Source organism: Poecile atricapillus, chromosome 31 (genome assembly GCF_030490865.1).
Source record: "Poecile atricapillus isolate bPoeAtr1 chromosome 31, bPoeAtr1.hap1, whole genome shotgun sequence".
Taxonomy (NCBI): Eukaryota; Metazoa; Chordata; class Aves; order Passeriformes; family Paridae; genus Poecile; species Poecile atricapillus.
Genome location: NC_081279.1, coordinates 4,041,944 through 4,050,583, shown reverse-complemented (window position 1 = coordinate 4,050,583; position 8,640 = coordinate 4,041,944). Strand labels below are relative to the sequence as shown.

General features: G+C 41.8%; 1 protein-coding gene across 1 annotated transcript; it reads right to left on the bottom strand.

Annotated features, from left to right (window-relative positions):
- Window positions 1–3,703: 3,703 nt before the first annotated feature.
- LOC131590018 (leucine-rich repeat and fibronectin type-III domain-containing protein 3-like) lies at window positions 3,704–5,280 on the bottom strand. The gene is made up of 2 exons (XM_058859810.1): window positions 5,159–5,280; window positions 3,704–4,399 (listed from the first exon to the last, which is right to left on the bottom strand). Exon 2 carries the CDS (start codon window positions 4,280–4,282, stop codon window positions 3,704–3,706), a length of 579 nt encoding a protein of 192 aa, XP_058715793.1. The 5' UTR covers window positions 4,283–4,399; window positions 5,159–5,280.
- Window positions 5,281–8,640: the final 3,360 nt, after the last annotated feature.

Sequence of the window (8,640 nt, the reverse complement as noted above, 5' to 3'; positions counted from 1 at the left end):
CAATTTTTCCCAATTTTCCCTCAATTTTCCCCAATTTCCCCCCTTTTCCCCCCATTTTCCCCATCCCTATTATTTTTTTAAGGATCTCTTGCAATTCCCCACCCCAAATTCCCCCAAATTCTCCCCAAAAAATCCACTCAGAATTGCGAAATTAAGAATTTTTATAACAAATCCTCGGAGAGATGAAGAATTCCAGCTTTTTTTTGTGTTTTTTTTTTTGTTTTTGGTTTCTTTTGGGAATCTCAGGATCCTGAGAGAATTCCCAGCTGGATTCCGAAAAAAAAAAGAAAATTCCCGGGATTTTCTTTATTTTTTTTTTTTGTTGTTATTTTGTCCTTTTTTTTCTTTTTTTTTACCAAAAAAAGTTTCGGATCCAACGCCGGGAAAACAAAAAAAAGAAGGAAAAAAAAATCCCAAAATTCTTGGAAAAATCCTCCCCCAAAAAAATTCCAAATGATCCCCAAAAAAAAATTTAAAATAAATTAATTTAAAAGTTTCAAAAAATAAAAAAAAATTAATTTAAAAGTTTCAAAAAATAAAAAAGAATGAAAAGAATAAATAGAATAAGGAGGGAATAAATAATAATAAATAATTAATAATTAATTAAGTAAAACTTTTAAAAGTTCAAGTAAAAATTAAATTTAAGAAATAAATTTTATTAAAAATTAAATAAAAAAGAATGAAAATAAAAAAACCTTTTAAAAATTAAAATAAAAATTAATTTAATAAATAAATTTTATAAAAATGAAATAGAAATAAGAAATGAAAAGAAATCTTTTAAATGTTCAAATAAAAATTAAAAAATAAATTTTATAAGAAATTAAATATTATAAATAAATAAATAATAGAAAGAAATCTTTAAAAAAATTCAAATAAAAATTAAAAAAATTATAAGAAATTAATTAAAAAAGAAAAAGAAGAGAATCTTTTAAAAATTCAGATAAAAATGAAATAAAAAAAAATTATAAAGCTCCCATAAAGACTAAATAAAAAAAAAACCCAAATTTTATTTAAAAAATAAGTTTATTTAAAAATTTAATAAATTAAATTTAAAAATTAATTAAATTAAATTAAATGAATCAAGAAATAACCAATAAATAAATAAATAAATAAATCTTTCAATAAATATTTTTTTAAAACCTCAAATAAAAAATTAAAAATAATTAAAAATAATTAAAAATAAAAATAGAAATAAAAATAGAAATAAAAATAGAAATAAAAATAAGAATAAAAATAAGAATAAAAATTAAAATTAAAATAAAAATTAAAATAAAAATAGAAATAGAAATAAAAATAACAATAAAAATAAAAATAAGAATAAAAATATAAATAAAAATAAAAATTAAAATAAAAATAAAAATAAGAATAAAAATTAAAATCAAAACCAAAATAAAAATAAAAATAAAAATAAAAATCCCATTTTGGGATTCACAAACTCCAGGGGAAGGGGAGGAAAATCCAAAATTCCCAAAGAAAAAAAAATTCCCAAAGGAAAAAAAAAAAAAAATTCCCAATGGAAAAAAAAAAATCCCAAAAAAAAAAAAAAAAAAATTTCCCAAAAAGGAAAAAAATTCCCAAAAAGGAAAAAATTCCCGAAGGTTTTTCCGTGGACAAGGATTTTAAAAAAATATCTTTGAAACCATCTGAGCTTAAAAATAGACGCGAGTGAAGCTTAAAATCCCACCCGGAGACGCCGGGAGAGCCCCGGACGAGTCCCTGGAGCGGCCCCGGAGGTTCTGGATGGTTCTGGAAGGTTCTGGATGGTTCTGGATGGTTCTGGATGGTTGTGGAAGGTTCTGGAAGCCTTGGGATGGATCCAGAGGGGTCCTGGGAGCGGTTCCAGATGGTTCTGGATGGTTCCGGAGGTTCCTGATGGTTCTGGATGGTTCTGGAAGCCTTGGGATGGATCCAGAGGGGTCCTGGGAGCGGCTCCTGATGGTTCTGGATGGTTCCGGAGGTTCCTGATGGTTCTGGATGGTTCCGGATGGTTCTGGATGGTTCTGGAAGCCTTGGGATGGATCCAGAGGGGTCCTGGGAGCAGTTCTGGAGGTTCTGGATGGTTCTGGATGGTTCTGGAAGCCTTGGGATGGATCCAGAGGGGTCCTGGGAGCGGCTCCGGAGGTTCCTGATGGTTCTGGATGGTTCTGGATGGTTCTGGATGGTTCTGGATGGTTCTGGAAGCCTTGGGATGGATCCAGAGGGGTCCTGGGAGTGGTTCCGGAGGTTCTGGATGGTTCTGGAAGCCTTGGGATGGATCCAGAGGGGTCCTGGGAGCGGTTCCAGATGGTTCTGGAAGCCTTGGGATGATTCCAGGAGGGTCCTTGAATCTGTTCCAGAGGTTCTGGAGAAGTTTTGGAGGTTCTGGATGGTTCTGGAAGCCTTGGGATGATTCCAGAGGGGTCCTTGGAGCGATTCTCGAGCTCCTGGAGCAATCCCAGAACTCCTGGAGCGATCCTGGATCTCCCAGAGCGATCCCAGAGGGGTCCTTGGAGCGATTCCAGAACTCCTGGAGCCATTCCGGATCTCCTGGAGCAATCCCGGATCTCCTGGATCAATCCTGGATCTCCTGGAGCGATCCCGGATCTCCTGGAGCAATCCCGGAGCTCCTGGGTCAATCCCAGATCTCTTGGATCCATCCCAGAACTCTGGGAGCGGTTCCAGAGGAGTCCTTGGAGCAATCCCAGAACGCCTGGGAGCAACCCTGGATCTCCTGGGTCCACCCCAGATCTCCTGGAGCATTCCCGGATCTCCTGGATCCATCCCGGATCCCCTGGGTCCATCCTGGATCTCCTGGATCCACCCCAGATCTCCTGGAGCATTCCCAGATCCCCTGGATCTCCATTCCAGATTTTCTGGATCAATCCCAGAACTCCTGGAGCATTCCCAGATCTCCTGGATCAGTTCCAGAGGTGTCTCTCAAGCAATCCTGGATCTCCTGGATCAATCCCGGATCCCTTGGATCAATCCCAGAGGAGTCCTTGGATCAATCCTGGATTCCCCAGCTCCATCCCAGATCTCCTGGGTCCATCCCAGATCTCCTGGAGCATTCCCAGATCCCCTGGATCAATCCCAGATCTCTTGGAGCTGCATCCTGGATCTCCTGGAGCCATCCCAGATCTCCTGGAGCATTCCCAGATCTCCTGGATCCATCCCAGATCCCCTGGGGTCCATCCCAGATCTCCTGGATCAACCCCAGATCTCCCGGAGCATTCCCGGATCCATCCCAGATTTCCTGGATCAATCCTGGATCCATCCCGGATCTCCTGGATCAACCCCAGATCCATTGGACCATTCCCAGATCTCCTGGGTCCATCCCAGATCTCCTGGATCCATCCCGGATCTCCTGGGTCCATCCCAGATCTCCTGGAGCATTCCCAGATCTCCTGGATCCACCCCAGATCTCCTGGGTCCATCCTGGATCTCCTGGATCAATCCCGGATCTCCTGGATCCATCCCGGATCCATCCCGGATCTCCTGGATCAATCCCAGATCTCCTGGAGCATTCCCAGATCTCCTGGATCCATCCCAGATCTCCCGGATCAACCCCAGATCCATTGGAGCAATCCCAGATCTCCTGGAGCATTCCCAGATCTCCTGGGTCCATCCTGGATCTCCTGGATCCATCCCAGATCTCCCGGATCCATCCCGGATCCACCCCGGATCCATCCCGGACCTCCCACCTCCAGACCCCCACCCCCTTCCATCACGACCCCACCTCGGCCCCTTCCCCTTTCTCCCCTTCCCACTCCCCTCCCCTCCCTTTGCCGCCGCTTCCGGAACATTCCAGCTGCTGCCAGCTCCCCCCCAGCTTGGAGCTGGATCTGCCCATGGATCCGCTCTGGGATCCGTTGGTCTGGGAGCAGACGTTGGATTTGCCCTTGGATTTGGGGTGGTTGTTGTGGATCTTGTACTTCATCAGGAGGATGAAGATGAAGACCAGCACCGAGGCCACGATGATGCCGCCGATGACGATGATCATGGTCCCGCCCAGGAACTGCGCCTGCAGCGAGCGGCAGGGCCGGAATTCCGGCCGCGTGGAAAAGCGGGAACATCCCAGAGGCCGCGTGGCCGGCAGGGAACTGCGCGAGTCCGAGAACACGGCCAGGACGCAGAGCTCGTAATCGCGGCCCGGAGCCAGGTCCGACAGCGAGAAGGAGGCGCTGGGGGCCGGGATCATCCTGAAACGGCAACGGGAATCCGCCTTTTTCCAGGGAATTCGCACTTTTTTCCCACATTTTCTGGTTTTTTCCCCATTTTTTGGCTTTTTTCCCATTTTTTCCATGTTTTTTCGCCCTTTTTTCCCATTTTTTCCTGTTTTTTCCCCATTTTTTCCGTGTTTTTTCGCCCTTTTTTCCCATTTTTTTCCCCTTTTTTCCCATTTTTTCCGTGTTTTTTTGCCCTTTTTTCCCATTTTTCCCATGTTTTTTCACCTTTTTTCCCTATTTTTCAGTCCTTTCTCCAGCCCAGTTTTCCCAGTTTTCCAGCCCTTTTCCCATTTTTTCTGCCTTTTTTCCCCACATTTTCTGGGTTTTTCCCCATTTTTTTTGGCTTTTTCCCATTTTTTTCCATGTTTTTTCCCACTTTTTCCATGTTTTTTCACCTTTTTTCCTTATTTTTCAGACCTTTCTCCAGCCCAGTTTTCCCAGTTTTCCAGCCCCGTTTCCATGTTTATTATCCCAGTTTTCCAGCCTTTTTTCCAGGGATTTCTGCCTTTTTTCCCACATTTCCTGATTTTTTCCCCATTTTTTCCTGTTTTTTCCCCATTTTTTCGCCCTTTTTCCCCATTTTTTTGGCTTTTTTTTCCCATTTTTTCCACCTTTTTTCACCCTCTTTTTCCCTATTTTTCAGACCTTTCTCCAGCCCAGTTTTCCCAGTTTTCCAGCCCTTTTCCCATTTTTTTCTGCCTTTTTTCCCAGATTTTCTGATTTTTTTCCCCATATTTTCCTGTTTTTTCCCCAGTTTTCCCATGTTTTTTCACCTTTTTTCCCGATTTTTCAGACCTTTCTCCAGCCCAGTTTTCCAGCCCTTTTCCCATTTTTTCTCACTTTTTTCCCACATTTTCTGTTTTTTTCTCATTTTTTCCTGGTTTTTCCCCATTTTTTCAACCTTTTTTCCCATTTTATTGCCCTTTTTCCCCATTTTTTCCACCTTTTTTCACCCTCTTTTTCCCTATTTTTCAGACCTTTCTCCAGCCCAGTTTTCCAGCCCTTTTCCCATTTTTTTCTGCCTTTTTTCCCACATTTCCTGATTTTTTCCCCATTTTTTCCTGGTTTTTCCCCATTTTTTCACCCTTTTCCCCCATTTTTTTGGCTTTTTTTCCCATTTTTTCCACCTTTTTTCACCCTCTTTTTCCCTATTTTTCAGACCTTTCTCCAGCCCAGTTTTCCCAGTTTCCAGCCCTTTTCCCATTTTTTCTGCCTTTTTCCCAGATTTTCTGGAGTTTTTTTCCAATTTTTTCACCCTTTTTTCCCATTTTTTTCCATGTTTTTTCACATTTTTTCCCCATTTTTCAGACCTTTCTCCAGCCCAGTTTTCCCAGTTTTCCAGCCCCGTTTCCATGGTTTTTATCCCAGTTTTCCAACCCTTTTTCCAGGGATTTCTGCCTTTTTTCCCACATTTTCTGAATTTTTTCCCGTTTTTTTGGCTTTTTTCCCATTTTTTCCGTGTTTTTTTGCCCTTTTTTCCCATTTTTTTGCCCTTTTTTCCCATTTTTCCCATGTTTTTTCACCTTTTTTCCCTATTTTTCAGTTTTTTCTCCAGCCCACTTTTCCAGCCCTTTTCCCATTTTTTCTGCCTTTTTTCCCACATCTTCTGATTTTTCCCCATTTTTTGGCTTTTTTCCCATTTTTTTGCCCTTTTTTCCCATTTTTCCCATGTTTTTTCACCTTTTTTCCCCATTTTTCAGACCTTTCTCCAGCCCAGTTTTCCAGCCCTTTTCCCATTTTTTCTGCCTTTTTTCCCACATCTTCTGATTTTTTCCCCACATTTTCCCGTTTTTTCCCCATTTTTTCCGTGTTTTTTTGCCCTTTTTTCCCATTTTTTTGCCCTTTTTCCCCATTTTTTCCATGTTTATTCACCCTTTTCCCCCCATTTTCAGACCTTTCTCCATTCGAGTTTTCCCAGTTTTCCAGCCCTTTTCCCATTTTTTCTGCCTTTTTTCCCGCATTTTCTGGGTTTTTCCCCATTTTTTTGGCTTTTTTCCCATTTTTTCCCATGTTTTTTCGCCCTTTTTCCCCATTTTTTCCACCTTTTTTTTGCCCTCTTTTTCCCTATTTTTCAGACCTTTCTCCAGCCCAGTTTTCCCAGTTTTCCAGCCCTTTTCCCATTTTTTCTGCCTTTTTTCCCACATTTTCTGATTTTTTCCCCGTTTTTTCCTGTTTTTTCCCCATTTTTTCACCCTTTTTTCCCATTTTATTGCCCTTTTTCCCCATTTTTTCCACCTTTTTTCACCTTTTTTCCCCATTTTTCAGACCTTTCTCCAGCCCAGTTTTCCAGCCCCTTTTCCCATTTTTTTCTGCCTTTTTTCCCACATTTTCTGATTTTTTCCCCGTTTTTTCCTGGTTTTTTCCCATTTTTTTCCATGTTTTTTCGCCCTTTTTCCCCATTTTTTTGCCCTTTTCCCCCATTTTTTCCACCTTTTTTCGCCCTCCTTTTCCCCCCATTTTTCAGACCTTTCTCCAGCCCAGTTTTCCCAGTTTTCCAGCCCTTTTCCCATTTTTTTCTGCCTTTTTTCCCAGATTTTCTGATTTTTTTTCCCATTTTTTTGGCATTTTTCTCCATTTTTTCCCATGTTTTTTCCCCTTTTTTCCCCATTTTTCAGACCTTTCTCCAGCCCAGTTTTCCAGCCCCTTTTCCATGTTCTTCACCCCCTTTTCCACATTTCCCAGTCCCTTTTCCAGCCCCTTTTCCACATTTCCCGTCCCCTTTTCCATCCTTTTTTCCACATTTTCCATCGTTTTCCCCACATTTCCCACCCTATTCCACATTTCCTGTCCCCTTTCCCATCCCCTTTTCCACATTTTCCAACTTTTTCCACATTTTCCATCCTTTTTCCACATTTCCCATCCCCTTTTCCACATTTTCCATCCTTTTTCCATCCTTTTTCCCACATTTTCCATCCCTTTTCCACATTTCCCATCCCTTTTCCCACATTTCTCATCCCCTTTTCCACATTTTCCATCCTTTTTCCATCCTTTTTTCACCTTTTTCCATCCCTTTCCCGCATTTCCCATCCCCTTTTCCACATTTTCCATCCTTTTCCCCAAATTTCCCACCCTATTCCACATTTCCCATCCCCTTTTCCACCTTTCCCATCCTTTTTCACATTTCTCGTCCCCTTTTCCATCCTTCTTTCCACGTTTTCCAACTTTTTCCACATTTTCCATCCTTTTCTCACATTTCCCATCCCCTTTTCCATCCCCTTTTCCACATTTTCCAACTTTTTCCACATTTTCCATCCTTTTCCCACATTTCCCATCCCCTTTTCCACTCCCTTTTCCATCCCCTTTTCCACATTTTCCAAATTTTTTCACATTTCCCATCCCCTTTTCCATCCCTTTTCCATCTTTCCCATCCCCTTTTCCACATTTTCCAAATTTTTTTACATTTCCCATCCCCTTTTCCACATTTTCCATCTCTTTTTCCACCTTTTTCCATCCTTTTCCCACATTTCCCATCCCTTTCCCACATTTCCCATCCCCTTTTCCACATTTTCCATCCTTTTCCCATCCTTTTTCCACCTTTTTCCATCCTTTTCCCCACATTTCCCATCCCCTTTTCCACATTTTCCATCCTTTTCCCCACATTTTCCATCCCTTTTCCACATTTCCCATCCCCTTTTCCACCTTTTCCATCTTTTTCCACCTTTTTCCATCCTTTTCCCCACATTTTCCATCCCTTTCCCACATTTCCCATCCCCTTTTCCACATTTTCCAACTTTTTCCACATTTCCCATCCTTTTCCCACATTTCCCATCCCCTTTCCCACCTTTCCCATCATTTTTCACATTTCTCGTCCCCTTTTCCATCCCCTTTTCCACATTTTCCAACTTTTTCCACATTTTCCACCCTAATCCACATTTCCCATCCCCTTTCCCATCCCCTTTTCCACATTTTCCAACTTTTTCCACATTTTCCATCCTTTTCCCACATTTCCCATCCCTTTTTCCCATTTTCCACCCCTTTTCCAGCCCCTTTCCCACATTTCCTGTCCCCTTTTCCATCCCCTTTTCCACATTTTCCAACTTTTTCAACATTTCCCATCCTTTTCCCACATTTCCCATCCCTTTCCCACATTTCCCATCCCCTTTCCCACATTTCCCATCCTTTTCTCACATTTCCCATCCCCTTTTCCACACTTTCCATCCCCTTTTCCACATTTTCCATCTCTTTTTCCACCTTTTTCCATCCTTTTCCCACATTTCCCATCCTTTTCCCACATTTTCCATTCCCTTTTCCACATTTTCCATCCTTTTCCCATCCCTTTCCCACATTTCCCATCCCCTTTTCCACATTTTCCATCCTTTTCCCACCTTTTTCCATCCCTTTCCCGTATTTCCCATCCCCTTTCCCACATTTCCCGCCCTTCCCCCCATCCCCCGCCCCCCACCCCATCCCAAATTCCCGTTTTTTTGGGGGATTT

Bases quoted from the DNA above. Each gene is read 5' to 3' on its own strand.
- LOC131590018 (XM_058859810.1), bottom strand. From the start codon at position 4,282: ATGGAAAAAATGGGAAAAAAGCCAAAAAATGGGGAAAAAACCAGAAAA.